A 17,424-nucleotide genomic window follows, 5' to 3' on the forward strand; every position below is an offset into this window, starting at 1 on the left:
AGACTCTGGTTCTGCAGATCATCTCAGATTAATGAGCCACTAATGAGCTTAGGTGAAAGCAATTTTGTCCTTATCACTGCTATATATAACTGCATGTCACACAGGGACTGCCTTACCCATTGTGTGGGTGTTTTCAACTTCATTTCCCTTTGTAAGTGGGACAGATGGTCATGTGACTCGGTGGCAGTCCACTCTGTTGTGGTCGGCGGATGGAGGCCAAGGCCAGGGGCCACAGAGAATTTGATGAGCAGGCAAAGATATTCACGCTGCAAAAACATCAAAGTCTTTTTTTTTTTTGAGTGGGCACCAACAGCTCTTTCTGGCACCAGTGCGTCAGTTCTGGACGGGCTGGGCAGTTCGGGCCTGACATTGACAAAAATCCAGCTAGTGCAGTCTAGAGCAAATCCCAGAAGTTTTAATAATTGAATAATGGCACATTGTATGAAATGGTTTTCAGATATTTTATTGAGGTAAAAACATCTTTAACCTTTTGACCCATTTGGACACATAACATAGCAAAAAAAGCTACTGAGAACATCTCCTCTGCAGCCCGATCACAGAGTTAGAAGAGCTGCAACAGCTGCAGCTTCTGTTGTATTTATAAAAATAACAATCATAAAAAAGACATTTACAACAAGGATCATTTTCAAATTGTGAATTGTAAAAGACAGATGCGCAAGACGATTAAGTAATCCACAATCTCTAACTGACAGGCACGATCACTAGTTTGACAGGCAGAAAAGCTCTAGCTGTTAGAACTTCATTGAGACTGACGGTACATCACAATCTCCGGAAAGTCAGTCAGAGAGGAAAACCACTGAGATGAACTCCAAATGAGAGAAAAAAGCAACTCAGCCACAGTTTTCTTTTCTTTTTTTTGTTGCTCTTTTAGCGGAATGCTAGTCATGGGGCTAAATCTGCAACTTTTATGCTTAAAAAAAAAGGTTTCTTGTTTTGAATGCCGTCTGGAGAAGCCGCAACGCAGAGCAAAAAATATATATACACAGATTTTCAAAAGTGGAATTAATCATGAAAAAACCCACGAATGAGCACCGTTGAAGCTACCAGACCCGTCAAGCACAAGTAGCAGCTTGAAGTCTCCTGCAGCTGGTGAGTGTAAATGCAGTTTTCTATAGACCCCACTCTATTTTTTTTCTTTACAATGAAAACAGAGAGATAATTCTGATTATTTTTAGAGTTGCAGTCAAAAAGATGAAGCTGCAACCAAAACTTCTTCTAGCCCAGAAGAGATAAACCCCATCACCAGCTGCACCCATCTCTCCAGACTGATCGCGCTGTGGCTTTCAGCCACTTTTCTTTTCCCTCTGCTTCTTTTCTCCCTCCGTCTGTCCTTTTTATCATTAGAAAATGTGTGTCTGGAAATGACCTCATTAAAGCTGTGTTTTTCTGCCGGGGCGCCAAAACCTTTGGCAGCGTCTTTTGCAAACCTTTAAGGAAACGTGCACAGATCGAACCTCAGCTAAGTTCAAGCTCTTCAGCGGCGGCTGAGGAATTCCCTGCCAGGGTGCGACAGCAAACAGTGTCTCACCATCTGGGGTGTCTGCCTGCACATATCCTTCTACTATGGGAGGACCACACACAGCAGGTACTCCCTCTGACTCTTATCTGCTTGTGTTGGATGAGAAAGAGAGAAGCACCGCTGCACAAACTACACAGGAAATATCCTGTTTAGGTTTCTTTGTGGCGGATGATCAGAAAAGCGTATCCAACCCCTCTTATAACAGCTACAACAGGACCCAAACAGGACATCACTCTGAGAACATAACAGCTTAATTGATCACAGAATCACTTAAACAATGTAAACATAACTATCAAACAGACGTTTTCCATCCCGCTGAGCACGGTTTTACGTGTACATTCACAAGCCTTTGGGGTGCTACTGTTTTTATGTCTGACAGCAGAGTGGGTGACACGGCCTCCTGGCTGTTCTCTCAAACCGACGGTGGCGATAGGCACTTATACAGATGCTCACGAGCACAAATAGATATCACAAAAACCTGTTGTGTTTTTTCCTCCCCATCAAAACTGGCTTTTTAAGGTTAGAAACGAGCCCCAAAAATATCTTTGGTGTGTAAACAAACTCATTCTTATCCAAATGCGGGGTGGAGGTTCCTCCTCTTGGCGCGGTTGGTATAAAACAGGTTTCTGGAGTCCTGCAGACACATCTGTACATGTATGTGTGTCTGTGTTGGTGTGTGTGCACTTAGCAAATCATCCCTGAAAGCTGTGCTGGAGGAGCAGTCACCTTCAGGCGGCAAAACAGCTGGTGGCAGATCAGGTTGGTCTTACTGAGAGTTTGGCAGCTCCTGAACTAGACCAATCTGCATCAGGCTCCATCAGAGCCCACATCAGTCTTTTCCAAGCCTGAGGACGTGCACTGAAAGTGAAAGGCAGCTGTTCTTGGTGTGTCAGTCATACTCAATGTATGAATTTAAAAAAGAAGCTTTGATGCAAAACAATAAACTCCTTTTTCTTGTCAGCTCTACTACACCCAAGCAAGTCTGACTTGCGCCCAAGTCAGACTTGCCCTCCTCCTCTCTGTGACTCAGTTGCACTGCAGCCAGGTGGAGTATGCAGGCTGCTGGCAGGCAAACACTGGCTGTACCTGTGCGATGTAGTAGTTACTGAAGTTGCCATCTGCCACATAGGGAGCAGGCTGGTAGTAACAAGTGACATTGGCCACGTTGGGGATGACGTTCTGCTCAGCGAGCACACGCACCGCCAGCATGGCAATGAGCCCAAGGGTCTGCCGCCTCTCGTGACCCATCAGGCACACCGTGCTCTCGTTGACCACTCCGTGCAGTGTCATCAGGTAGTCATACTTGCGATCTTCCAGACCAACAAAGTGGTTCTGGAGGTAGGACTCCAGCTTGCGCTGCTGCTCACCAATGTCAGAGAAGTCAATGAAGAAGCGTGAGCACATGTAGCGCTGTAGGGACTTCATCTCAGACTCTGATGCGGCCCGGAAACCCCTCACCAGGAGGTGACAGTACTTTAGGAGCCCCCCACCCCTGATCTCCTCTGGGTTCCGAGTGCAGATGATCTTGTGGCGGAGGTGGTCCAGGGCCTCGCTGATGTCTCCATACACGCTTTCGCCCATGATGGTGGGATGGAAAGTCTCAGTCATGGGGTTCTCGGAGCACTCGTAGAACAGCAGCAGGGAGTCCAGCTTGATCTGGAAAGAGTCCACGCTGAACTCAAACTGCCGCCGGAGGGAGTCAACAAACTTCAGCTCCACATTCTTTCCACGGTTGTTGGAGAGGGAGATGAGACTCCAGCGGTCAGAGTCGTTGCACACCTTCACCATCTTCTGGACATAAGCTTCCTGTGTTAGAGAGAAGAAGAGGGAGGAGTGAGAAGAAATCAAACTAACAATATGCCTGCAAATGTGTCCATTCAGAGAGGATTTTTGAATTCTGCAAGAATTTAAGTACAACTTTTATAGCAGGAACATTCATGGTACCGTGAAAACACTGGAATGGCACTTTTTAATGACAAAACCAACGTGCGTCTATCATCTATAGAAATTCAGTGTCTTCTAAGCTGTGCCCTCAAGTCAGTTTGGAACAAAGACTGTAAAACGTTATCAAATGTGGAACAGTAGATGTGCCCAAAGAAGAAAAAAGGGCGTAACCATGCGTACCTTTAGGGTCAAAGGCGTTATTTTCTCTTTATTCACGCAGTCCGGTAAAAAATCCAAGAGGCAATCCAAAACGATGTCCTTCACAGTCTGGAATTCGCTTTCGCCTTTCATATCTGCGCAAAATATCAGGTCCAAGTCTTTGAAGCCCAGTCCGCTGTCGTCGTGCAGAATGTGGCTGGCCGCGGAGCCGTTTAACCGAACGTCCCGGACGTGGATCCGCTTCTCCTCCATGCGACTCCGGACCACTTTAACAATCTGCCGCGGCTGCATCTGCAGAGTGGGGAAGTTTCCCCGGCCGTGGATCGGGATGGTTTCTGTCAGAATGGCGTCCAGCCGCTGCACTTGATCCCAGCTGAGGACACTGACGCTGCTGCTGCTGCTGCTGTCTGCGGCAGACGCGCAGTCGGAGCTGGAGCCGCTCTCGTCCTCAGACATGGTGCTGAAAAAAGTCCTCGGGAGTTTTAAAAACAACAACAAAAAATCAGTATAAAGTTAGAATAGCGGCCGCGTCTTTACGCACAGATTCTGTGGTTAAATTGGTCGGTATTTTCATCCACAACTGGATTTAAAAAAAAAGTAAAATGAGATAAATATTTAAAAATGTGGTTAACGTCTATTTTATTCTTTTAAAAAGCAACAAAGTCTCAAGCAGCGTTCGATGGTACGCTTGATTGTGTGTGCAGTTGAAGATCCAGCAGCTGCGAGCGAGTTGGAGCCAGTTAAGAGGAGCTGCCTGCTGGAGTCCTGAACTTTCTTCTCTCTGCCTTTGCGCCTTTAAAACATTTGCGCCGCTGTCAGTGCGTCCGTGCGCCGCGCATCACATTCTTTGAAGGTCGCCGATGATCCGGGAGGGGGGTTTGCTTTTCCGGCTGTGACTCCATCACCCAAAGGCCCGCCTATGTTTTTTTTTTTTTTTGAATTTGCATGAAGACGCACTTTGGCACCCTCTTTTATCCGATGATCAACCCCTCTGTGGAATCCTGTGGATTTTTACGCACAGCTCCTACTTGATGTCAGTCAGCGGCTCATCCAATAATGCGAGCAGTGTGCGCTCCGACTGCCCCAGCGCGCTTCCTTTGACTGTCTTTGGGTCAAGCAGGGCTCTGCAAGAGTCATCTTTGTAATCTCGCTTGAGGATGTCAGCTGTTTCTCCCCGCCCCGCTCTGCCTCACTGAAGCTCACCGCGAGCGCAGCTGATAATACCTGAGACCCGCAGGCTCTTAGAATGCTTTCCACCTTCACGCAAAAGCAGAAATTGGGAGGAAAAAAAGACGTGTTCTCTACAATTTAATGCCAATTAATTTGCATCAAATGACTACAAAAAATCTAGTTGTTTTGATGTTTTAAATTTTAATAATAATCGTAACAACATCACTATTAACTTGCTGAATTAATTACTTGTACAAAAAAGGTCTGTTCAGCTGATTTTCTTATGATTTTCGGATTTTCTTTTGTCACGTTACTTTATCGCCCCCTGTTGGCTGATCCTGACAAAAGCTTACACTGCCAACCTTCTGTTGTAAATCTCCAGGGGTCATGAAATAAGTAAGACTGACTTTTAGATAGGAGCTTTGCAGAGAAGAAGGAGCCTAGTAAATGTATCAGATTTTATTTTACATATTTAAAAGTGACTTTTTCATTTTAAAACCAATCCCACGGTGGAAACATGCTTAGGAAAGCATGCTTAGAGAAGAAAAGTTGTGATTGTGTCAAGAAAAAGTTTGAAGTATTACATTTTCCATCCATATATTTTCTCCACCTGCTGTATCCGTTTTTGGGGTCCCGGGGCTGCTAGAGCCTAACCTGGCTACTGTTCGGCTAAGGCAGGGAACATCCTGGACAGGTCACCAGTCTGTTGCAGGGTCACACAATCACAGACCCATCCATACACACAGAGTCACACCTAAGGACAATTTATTTGCATTTTTTGAGCCCGCTGAATGTCGTTGTGGGGTCATGGGGTTGCTGGTTGCTACTGTTGGGCAAAATCACAAACACTCACATGCACAACTAGGAACAATTAAAAGTCACCAATTAACCCATGAAAGCTGTTTTTGGAAGGTTCCTTTGGAAGGAAACCAGAGTGCCCAGAGAAAACCCACGGGGGGAACATGCAAACTCCACACAGATAAATCCTTCCAGGATTTGAACCAGAGCCTTGTTGCTGTGAGGCAAAAGTGCTCACCACTGATCTGACATGCATTTTTGCAGTACCTCTGGAATCACATACAGTAGCCCTTCAGTTAGTGCTTTCCCAGCCTTTATATACATAGAACTCTTGCTTTATTTTGTTTCTTTACTTTGGCGGACAGGTTCAGAGTCTCTGAAACGTGATCTCACATCTGGAAACATCTGTGGAACTATCAGCAGCGATCAATGGCTTCCCCAGGTGGGGAGACACATTCGCTTAAAGGATGAGTCCCACAGTCACAGCACTGCTCCATGAAGCTAAATCAAAGGGGCCGTCAGACGCACACAGCAGGTATTCACAAGCGCGACACAGAACCCCGCTGATGCATAAAAACAAATGGGCAAGCAGGAGTCGTGCACCGGACATTGCCACACCGGCAGACAAGCAAATAGAGGCAGAGATGCAAAAACACCCCTTCCTCTCTGCTGGTGCTGATGTCTTTCCCCATCAGATAGATTTATGTCTGCTGGTGTAACTGGCAAAGGAACTTCCCAAAAAACAGGACAGCACAATGATGCTTGCAGGAGCTTCTTTTTATTTCTGATGGAGTGATCTTTTACAGTCTGCCTCTGGGGTCTAAGAAACATCTTTTCTGGATGAGTGGTACCTATAAAGAGAAAAGAGAAAAATATTACAGTGAGTTGTTTTTTCCATGTGTAAAACCGGATTCATTTATTGCTAAATTTAACGATGCTATTGCCTGCACGGTTGCTTTGATCCCAATTCACCTGCACTTTTAGAAGAACTCAGCTTTGATCATTTTATGATATGAATAAGTTCTGTGGTTCTTGTATTTTCCTCGACCTGTGGTGGACGTGTCTTCTATTTCACAGGTTGTTACAACTTCCTGAAATTTTTGTGACATGCCGGTTCAGAACATCACAGGGAATGCAGGAAGCTGTTCAATTCTCAGGCCAGTCTGTGCATCTTTGCTGCAGGCTTTAGGGGAACCAAACACTCTGCTTTGAGGTAAACTTGGACACCGATTAGACTCAGTATCCGCTCAAGCAAACGAGCCAAAGCTGCTACAAAATAGTTTTATCCTCCAGTGCTCACATTTCTCACCTTGATCTTTTTCTCAGGTTCAGTCTTGTTGGAAGTCTTGAATTTTACATTGTTGTTAAAATAAACTCTAAAGGGTGCTGAGCACCGATAAGACTTATGAAAAGATGCACTTCTTCTGAATTGTTCTGTTGAAAGGAATTTGTTTTTTTTTTGTAATGAATTAATTTCTGACTTCCAACAGAATAAAAGCCCAAACACAAAATAATAAATAGAAATTTCAATTAATATAAAATGTCAGCAAAATACTAAAAATAATAGCTCAACATAAAAAAAAACTAAGATCAAGATTGATGATCTTTTCTAATATAGGACTTTAGTTTTTGATAGATAGATAGATAGATAGATAGATAGATAGATAGATAGATAGATAGATAGATAGATAGATAGATAGATAGATAGATAGATAGATAGATAGATAGATAGATAGATAGATAGATAGATAGATAGATAGATAGATAGATAGATAGATAGATAGATAGATAGATAGATAGATAGATAGATAGATAGATAGATAGATAGATAGATAGATAGATAGATAGATAGATAGATAGATAGATAGATAGATAGATAGATAGATAGATAGATAGATTTAAACTTTATCAATCTCCCAAAGGAGAAATTCAGGTGTCCGGTAGCAAAACACACAACCACACACAACAAACAACAGGAAAAAGACAGTTCACAAAATAATATCAGTTCATATCAGGCAGGTTCATTAAACAGCCTGATAGCTGTAGGGACAAATGAGTTCTTGAAGCGCTCTGTCCTGCAGCGCAGTGAAAGGAGTCTATTACTCCGTGAGCTCCTCTGACCAGACATCATGTTGTGCAAAGGATTGGGTCTGGGATTGTCCAAGATGCTCTGAGTCAAAGCCCTCATTCTCTTCTGCAGCACAGATCCCAGAGAGTCCACCCTCCTCCCGATCACAGATGCACATCTCTTAATCAGTTTGTCCAATCGAGTGCAATCCCTTGTGGTCATACTGCCACCCCAGCATACAACCCCATAGAAGACAGCACTCGCCACAACCAACTGATAAAAGAGGAGCAACATGTCGGCACACACATCAAAGGACCTCAGCTTTCTCAGGAAGAACAGCCTACTCTGCCCTTTTTTTATACAGAGCATGAGCCTGCTCCGACCAGTCCAGTTTATTGTCAAGGTGCACACCTCAGTAGTTATTGGAGTCAACCACCTTGATTCTCCCTCCATCGATGATCACTGGTTGGTGGGAGGACTTCCTACTAAAGTCAATAGTCATCTCCTTAGTCTTTGATGTGTTCAGCACAAGACCATTGTCCCCTGGAGGTGAATCTGGTGATGAGCTCCCTGTACTCACTCTCATCCCCTCCCTTTACACACGCCACAATAGCAGTGTGGTCCGAATACTCCTAGACATGACAAGCTGCAGATGCATAATTAAAGTCAGCAGTGTAGAGTGTGAAGAGAAAAGGCGATAGTACAGTTCCCTGTGGTGCTCCGGTGTTGCTCATCAATCCCCCAGATACACAGTCTCCTAGTCGAACAAACTGTGACCTAAGAGTCCGATAGTTGTGGATCCAGCGAACAAAAACTGGATCAACTCCCATCCTCTCGAGCTTCCCCTTCAGCAGCAGAGGCTGGACTGTATCAAAGGCACTTGTGAAGTCGAAAAACATCCCCCTCACATATCTGCCAGTCCCTTCCAGAAAGGAGAGCACCCTATGGACCATATACAGGACTGCATCCTCCACTCCCATACTGTCCTGATAGGCAAACTGAAGGGGGTCCAGCGCCCCCTCCACCTGGGGTTTGAGCCTCCGGAGTAGTAGCCTCTCAAAAGTCTTCATTATGACAGATGTCAGGGCAACTGGTCTGTAGTCCTTCATCCCTGCAGGCCTTGTCACCTTGGGCACTGGGACAAGGCATGAGGTCTTCCACAAGCCAGGGACACATCCTGTCTGAAGACTCCTGTTAAAGATGGTTCGAAGAGGCACCGCCAGCTTTGACGCACAGTCCTTTAGCAACCGTGGTGGTATTCCGTCAGGACCAGCAGATTTCCAACCATTGAGCCTCCTGAGCTCTATGCACACTTCCTCTACACTTTTAGGTGGCACAGCATCAGGGCTGGAGCTGGAGCAGGCGCTGCTGGGTGGAGGAGAAGAGCAGGTCACAGCCGCAGAGGTGTAGGAGCTGCCACTTGGTGGAGTACAGGAACCAGTCACAGCAGCAGAAGTCAAGGATCTGCCACTGGGTGGAAAAGGGGAGCTGGTCACAGCAGCAGAGGTGGAGGAGTCACTGATGGTTGGGTATGGGTGAGCGTGTACAGAGTCAAACCTATTATCTCTTCTCAGATCATGTTGAGCCCCCCTTTAGTTTTTGATGTAGATGTCTAAATAAATAAATAGCTTCCTTCAGAGAAGTAAGTGACACCACAGTGATTAATTTGTGTTTTATTGATCAGTAGTAATCAATTCAGTGAAAACAGAATGAGTATATTTTCATCAGTATGGAAAATAAAGTGAAAGGTCTTTGCAAAAATAATCACAGGTATTAATCACAGCCACAGATGTGGAGAATGTTACTTTGGATTGATTTGAAATCACAAACAGAAGGCCCTGGTCCCTTCTGGGACCTTTCTGTGTGGAGTTTGCATGTTCTCCTTGTGGATGTAGGTTTTTTTTCCAGGCACTGCGTTTCCTCCCACAGTCCAAAAACATGCTTCATGGGTTTAGTGGTCACTTTTAATTGTTCCTAGTTGTGTAAGTGTTAGTGATTTTGTGCCTCTGCAATGGACTGGTGACCTGTCCAGGGTGCAACCTGCCTTTGCCCAACAGTAGCTGGGTTGATTCCAGGAACCACATGTCCCCGAAAGAGATTCAGCGGGTTAAACCCTCGTGCTATCTTAGATGACCCCACCCTTACTTTGACGTGTTCTCCCTACCATGACAAAGGTGGATACAGGTGGAAAGATTTCATGTAATCCATGGACACCAGACAAGATCACAAATCATTGAAGAAAAAAGGTTCAGAGCACTGTCTAGTGGGTCTAGATGACCCAACTCCCAATGTTAAAGTGCCTAGGATAGCACAGGGGTTAAAAAATGCCTGGATGGTACAAAACTAATAGTTTATAGAAAATAAAAAAGAGATGCATTTCAATGATCAGACATTTGAATGTATTACTTTTAAAATAGCTGGAACCAGACCCAGAAGAAGAAGACCCAGCTGTCAGCGATCACAGAGCAGGTAAAATCGTGGGTTGATGTTATCCATAGGAAAGTATGAATGCTGATGTAACTGTAAAAAGTTCTTCAACTGGCCTTTCAAGAGGCTCGCATGACTTTGTACCAGCTGTCGGTGAGGTATTCCCACTGCTGCCAGCACAGTTAGCTTTGGTTGTGGATCAGAGGCTCAACTACAGGAATGAGATTTCCAGCTTTATTCAGTAAAACTGCTTCTGACCTCTAGTGACAAAGAGCTGGGGAACTGCTCTATCCTTGAGGAGTTGGAATGTGTGGAATGTAGAAGTAGCAGCAGTTATTCCTGGAGAAAGGAAGCCTTTTATTCCAGCATTTTTCTTCTATTCCGTTGCGACGCCCTGTGAGGTGAGTTTTAAGTATTTGGACAAATGAGAACTGGAGGTTACGGGAGAGATCCAATTTGACAAGAAGATAGAGCAACCCATCTCACCTAATCTTCCTCATTAAAGTATTGTGCTCCTGCAGGAATGAAAATAATAAAGCCTGCTGGTAAAGCACTTGAGGAGCTAATAGATGCTGCAGACACGTTAAAGTCTTAGTATGTGCCTGTCTCCAGATCAATTTAGGCAAACTGGAGCCATGCTGGAAGATGTCCACGTTAAACAACTGTAAGCTTTTAAATGTGTGTTCATCATCTGCAGCATTGTAACTGCATGCTTGAGTGCACCTGAATCTGCTACGGGTTTGTACATGGACTCCAACTACTTGATTTAGCTTTCATTTAAATAGAAATATGGAAATAAAATGTATTTTTTGAGGGAATGAGAAATAAATAATATGATGTTTGCACAATTAGGTGAAAGCTGCTGAACGTCCAGCAAAGAAATGGCTGGTTTGTACCCTTTGCAGTCAACCTGCTCACATAAATGTATTTTCTCCCAACATTAGGCAGTGAAATAAACTGTAGGATACAAATTATTTGGGTAATAAAGCAAATAGATTTTCACAGAAAGCACTAAAAAGCCAGATCATCAAATCAATAGAAACAGTAAAGAGACCACATTTGACTGCAGGGTCTTTGATATAATGGAGCAGGTCCATTCTTTGCAGCTTCAGTACATCAGCCTTTCAATTTTTTTGGAGAACTTTTTACAAAATGTTAGTTTTTTTGTCTTCAGAATCTGTGTAACACTTTAGAAGATCAGCATTCACACCCTCCACCACACCAAAGAAGGTGCTTTAGGTCAAGGTCAGAGCTTTGCGCGGGCCTCTTCCATACCAAACCCATCCTCTACATTTCCATGAACCTTATTTTTAGCACCAGGGCAGTCATGCTGGAAGAGAAAAAGTTGATTCCATAAAGTATTATATCTAAAGTTGCCTGATGTGCTTTTTTTGCAGGCTCTTTTTTTTTTAGCACGCATTGATTTGGAGTGACAACGTTCTCAAATTAAAAGGTTTTTTCACTCATAAGTTCACCAAATCGGTCTTTGTTTTGGGCAAAGGCTTAGTGAGCTGCAAAGCTTAATACAATGCATAATATTAGAGCACTGGCATATTTGTCTGACATCAAATTTGATTCAGTATAATTCTGAGTGAAAACTGGTGCTTAGTTTCACATTTTTGGAAACTTTGTGACTCTGACTTGTAAGCAGCTTTCACGCAGATAAAACAAATAGGCCTGAACAAACAGCAGTCACAAGAAAATTAGCCTAATTTCTATTCAAATGATCATATTACATGTAATGTGAGACACTGAAATTGGAAAACACCTTCTAAGATTGTGCACACACCCTTACACTAAGTAGAAAATTGGCCAAAATAAAAGAGTCCAACATTTTGTGTGACATTCTGTCCCACAAAACATCACCTGTTAAATGTACATCTACTGTGTCAAAAGATTCATAAGCCCTATTGTAACAGTAAAATGTGTCTAACACAAGAGGCTTTCAGCTCTCATCTGTCTCCTCAGCTCTTGGACAGGACAAGTAGAAAAAAAGAAGAAATAAAAAAAGCATCACCTGTTAAGTCGTGTCAAGTATCCGGTGAGATTTGATGAATATTTTGATAAGATTTAGAGTATTTGAATCAAAGTTACCTTGGTTGTTTGGTTTGGTTGATACAAACTCATCAGAAGCAAATGTTGCAGGTCCTCAGAAGACCACTGGAGACATGAGACAGAGGGGAGCAGATTCTCATTGACTCCAATATAGGGGTGTACGGAAAATGAGATGATTTGGCGATGTATCGCGATATTATAGAACAAGAATTTGGCGATTGCTATTTAATTATTAATGAGCCTCCTTAAGCGATTGTCCACGTTTGGCTCTGTTATGGTCCAAGAATAACATTGAATCCATTCACATCTTTTTGTATTTGAGGGCATCCTCAGAATTGTTGTGACAGTTTTGGCCAAGAATGATTTCTTAGACAGACTGACTCTCATCTGACATTAAAGCACTGTAGCTTACAGAGGTACTTGCTATGGCTTGTGTTAAATGTTTAGTTAGCCTTGCTGTTGTTATGAGACATGTACTACTTAGGTTTTGCTTGGGATGGGTCCCGAACCAAAACCCTGTGCCACGGTGCTGCCAGTACCACATAAGAAAGTGGATTGTGGTGCTTTGTAGAGGGCTCCAGACGAGAACAAGGGACATTTGAGATGTATCGCGATGCGTATCATATCTCCACACTCTTGCCAATACCCACCCTATAAAGAGTCTAATGGAACACCCAAAATAAATGCATTTACTGTCTGGTTTAAGAGACATTTTCAGTCCCTTAGCACGATGAGGGGTGTGGTTGTTTTGTTTTTGACTGGAGGAGGGTGGACCGAACAAAGCTTTCACTTGACTTTGCACCCAAACCACTTGATTGACAGATGTCCTCATGTGACAGGTCCTAAGTTGAATTTGCAGAGTTTCTCGGAAGGATCCATCCTGTGTTTAATAAATGTGAATGAAAGAAAACTACAGATATTAGCTTGTACAAAACATGTTTGGGCAGATCTGTGGAAAGATGATTCATAGTTATTTCACTGTCAAAACATCTTCTTTTATGTATGATTATCATAACTGGCATCAAATCCCCCTTTGAGGAACTTCAGAGAAAAGTCAAGAAGCTCTCGTAGAAGCTTGTTTGGATCTGACGCTGTCAAAGTGAGAGCAAAAAGAAGCCAGGGGAGCATCAACTGATCTGCAGCCAGGACAGCAGGTACAAGTCCTGGCCAGGCTGAAGGCAAAAGCCCCCAATAACCTTCTTTTAAAGGCTCTGTGACGCAGCCTTACAGCTCCAGAAGCACACTGGTGAAAGTTTAGGATCAAAATAAGGAGTCACCAACATTTTCTAACAGCTGTCACTGGCCGGCAATGGGATGAGGGACAATTGGATAAAAGATACCTCTAATTCAGGATTTTTTTCTCTCCCTGTCAGTGCAGACCGGGAATGAAGTCCAGTTCTAAAGGCTCTGGAATGTCCCTTTTTGTCTACAAACCAATGAATTCCCGTGTTATCTTCACTGTCTGGAGTACAGCCCTTTGACTTCCCCATGTGCTTGGCAGGAGGTCCTGTTAGTCAGGACTTCTCCTTTATCAGCCTTCAAAAGAAAAGGATGCACCTTCCTCAGATATTTTGTAAATTCTGCAACCATCCTTCAGGGATTTTCCACCTGAAAGAGAAGAAAATCCCTCTTTGTGTTCAGATTCCTGTGATAATTCAGACTTAGTAAAGGAAAAAGACTTTCTAAAAAGAATGCAGTCAGATTATGAAAGTACATTGCAAAGTGATACTAAGAATAGCATTTGATGCATTCAAATCTTTCTGTTGGGAATTTACAGACATCCTCAGAATCATCATAACAGTTTTGTCAAAGATTACTTTCTTAGACCAACTCTCATCTGACGTTAAAACACTTTAGCACACAGAGGAAATCTAAATGATCACAACATGTCCAGAACCGGCAGCTGCACAACCCAAAGCATTGCTCTGTCACCACTGGGCTTGACGGTTTTTTGGACAACACATATTCTTTGTTTAAAGGCCTGCATATTCCCAACCCTGACCAGGATAAAGTGAGAACAGTGAACACAAATCAAACTATTTGTAGAAAGCACTTATCATACACAGCACAGCTCGAAGCGCTTTACAATTAAAAACAAAAATCAGTCAGCACTAAACACTTTTCAGGTCATCTAATTACAAAACGACACTCTTTCTCTTTTGGCTTTTCCCATCAGGGGTCGCCACAGCCAATCATCGTTTTCCACCTCACTCTATCATGAACATCTTCTACCCTAACATTAGCCAACTTACAAAACGACAGTAAATCAAGGAAAACCACAAACTTTTGACACTTTTAATCCCATTTAGTTTGGATCCCCAAATCAAAGCCGCATTCATTTTCATTGTATTCTATAAAACGTGATTGGGATGGTTTTAAAAATGGTTTAGTTTAAAAACTACAAGACCTTTATACTGCATGAATCCATGTTTTATTTAAAATAAAGCCTTGAAAAAATAGATTTATAAACAGATAACTGTCTTACTTTAATTTGCTAAACTTTGTTTGAACAAACATTCCAGAAATGTGCTGGTTTGTTTTCTATTTTCTCCCTGACATAATCACCAACGTCTGATGTTTTTCTCATCTCCTCTCACCGTTGCAGGATAAAACTCGTTTCTTTAGTCGTATTACATATTTCCTGTGACTGGTCCTCTGCTTCCTCCGTCACCAGTGGACCCAGTGACTAACCCACCTTTCTAGTCTTCCAACAGATGTTCCAGTGTTTTCTGTGTTTGTCTGGTTCTTTGCTGTCTTTTCCCTCAGACCTCATGGCAGATGGTCTGACTGACTGACTGAGTCTGGTTCTGCTGGATGTTTTTCTTGATCATCCATTCCGTTCATCCTCCCCTTCTGATTGTCCAATAAGAGGACTACACTGAAATTCCGTGGACTGTTAATTATATAAATCCTTTAGCATGCATCTGAGACAATCTGTTAAAAAAATATATCAGGATAGAACTCTAGATTGGAATAATCTGGAATTTATAGGATTATAATAATTTTGATTTTTATTTTAAGCTTTTTCTCTTGAAAGACTATTGTGAACTAGTGGTTTAAAAATCAAATTTGTACGGAATTAGATCATTACAAATGAAAGACATGCTACAATTCTCAAACTTTTTGGGACAAGGGCCAAAAAGTTTTTTTTAAATCAGCAGAGAAATTTATTTTGCCTGTTCTTTTTTTCTATAATTTAATATTTTATTTATGTTCAAGAATTTATTTGCTGTTTATTTTGTTCCATAACCAGAAATAAAAGGCATTTTTTAGGAGACTGTCTCTCACAAAAAAAAATAAAATAAAAACTGATGGGCAGAGGCTTTTTTAATCAATACAAGGCATGCAAAACTGGAAAAGATTAAAAACATTCTCCAATTTACATTTGTGGAGGACCTATAAAGCTTATTATCCGCAGCACATGATGAACATGAACTGATCCAGAGAAACAGAAGAAATCTCTGTGCAGAAAACCTTTATTGAATACATGTGGTCTTGTGGGGCCTTATAACTGTGTGCTCATTAGCCAATGAAACAATGGCTGCACACACAAATGAACACGTTGGGCTTTTTCCAAGGATGCCAACCGAAGCACTGTCGTGCAGGAAAGAAGCCATATTTGAGCATGGTGCAAAAACACCCTTGTGGTCTTTGGATCAGGAACCATTTAGATGGATGGGGATAAAGTGGGACACTCCTCTGTAGTTTAACGACTCCACATTGAATCTCCACAAACGTTGTGTCCTCGGGGTCTAAGAGGAGGAAGACTTTCCAGTTGTACCACAGTCAAAATCCTTAGAATGCAGCTTTCCTCTCAGTCCATGACTCCAGAGAGGAGGAAGTATTGGTTGTCTCCCAACTTTCCTGAATCCTTATAAACCGTGGTCAGATCCAACCTGAGTCTCTCTTAGTAATTACAGACCAGTCTGCAACTTGTCCTTCTTTTAATCAAGTTCAGTCAGTCAGTCAGTCAGTCAGTCAGTCAAATTATTATTTGTAAAGACCTTGTAAAAGCAGAGGCAATAAAAGTGCTTCGCATTAAAAATCAAATATAAATAAAATCCCCAAACAATTTGATACAACTGGCTCCCTGAATAGACTTCAAAGCAGCTCTGCTTGTGTACAAGTCTCTCCATGGCCGAGCACCAAAGTACATCTCTGACATGTTAGTGCCATATGAACCATCTCGTACTCTGAGGACCTCAGGGGCCGGCCTCCTGTTGATTCCCAGAGTCAGAACTAAACAAGAGGAATCAGCGTTTCAATATTCTGCAGCTAAAATCTGGCACAGCCTCCCTGAAGTCATAAGACAGGCGTCTTCTGTGTTCATGTTCAAATCTAGACTTAAAACATTTCTGTTTAGCCGTGTATATGACTGAAAGGTCCTATCTGCACTTTTCTTTCCTTTCCTTCCTTTATTTTTAAATCAATTTTCAAATTTTTTTTTCTTTTCTTTTAAAGTAAATTTTACGTTGATTATTTCTATGATGTATTGTGATTTTAATGCATTTTTCTGTTTTGTGAAGCACCTTGAATTACTTTGTGTACGAATTGTGCTATACAAATAAACTTGCCTTGCCTAAAGAAACAATAACAATAAAAGAATCAAATCAATTAAACAATTAAAACAATAAAACCATGAAAACAACAAAAGAATAAAGTTCACAAAATTAACAAGGTGGCCCACCAGATCTGCTCGCTGGAGCTCAAAGCTTAAGGGAAAAAAAGATGAGTTTTTAAAAGTAAGTTAAGCTCCGTCCCATATTTGATGTCTGCCAAGCACTTCTTTAGATTGTCGGCACACACAGCTCCACCAGATTTTAAGGGAAGATAGATCTGGATGTGTTTCCTAAAAGTGGACCCCAGTGGCAGCAGCTGAAGCAAGAATAAAAGCAGGGCTAAAACTGAGCCATGTTTGAGTGCAGCCTCTTAGGAAAACACACCGTCCAAGCTGGACAGAGAAACTCCAGCCACATCACAGCCTCCATGATTTCAAGCTAAACTAGAGATCATAAAGTCTAGTTTTAATCCCAGCACAGAAAGGTCAAATGTCAGGGTTGAAAACGACCTCAGACCTTAAATTCAGATTTCAAAAGAGACATTTCTATCCGTCCGACGTTCCACAATCTTTCTTTCTCAGATTTGAGTCCAAGCCTTTATCACTGGCAGAAGCCAACATTGCATTGCTCCTCTGTCTGGACAGTTTACACACACTTCCACTGTGCAAACATGACACCAATTCCTGAATCTGCTTTGGCTTCCA

At 42.5% G+C, this 17,424-nt stretch overlaps 1 protein-coding gene across 2 annotated transcripts; it reads right to left on the reverse strand.

The window, feature by feature from the left end:
• Window positions 1-447: 447 nt before the first annotated feature.
• On the reverse strand, window positions 448-4,904 carry tent5aa (terminal nucleotidyltransferase 5Aa). 2 transcript variants are annotated; one of them, XM_020709867.3, is made up of 3 exons: window positions 4,185-4,904; window positions 3,665-4,103; window positions 448-3,346 (listed from the first exon to the last, which is right to left on the reverse strand). In XM_020709867.3, exons 2-3 carry the CDS (start codon window positions 4,097-4,099, stop codon window positions 2,567-2,569), a joined length of 1,215 nt encoding a protein of 404 aa, XP_020565526.1. In that variant the 5' UTR covers window positions 4,100-4,103; window positions 4,185-4,904; the 3' UTR covers window positions 448-2,566. The 2 variants fall into 2 exon arrangements, with proteins under 2 accessions (XP_020565526.1, XP_004077728.1); XM_004077680.5 differs by having other exon boundaries at window positions 3,665-4,903.
• Between the last annotated feature and the right edge of the window lie 12,520 nt (window positions 4,905-17,424).

Source organism: Oryzias latipes, chromosome 16 (genome assembly GCF_053564925.1).
Source record: "Oryzias latipes strain Hd-rR chromosome 16, Olatipes_Hd-rR_3.1".
Lineage (NCBI taxonomy): Eukaryota > Metazoa > Chordata > Actinopteri > Beloniformes > Adrianichthyidae > Oryzias > Oryzias latipes.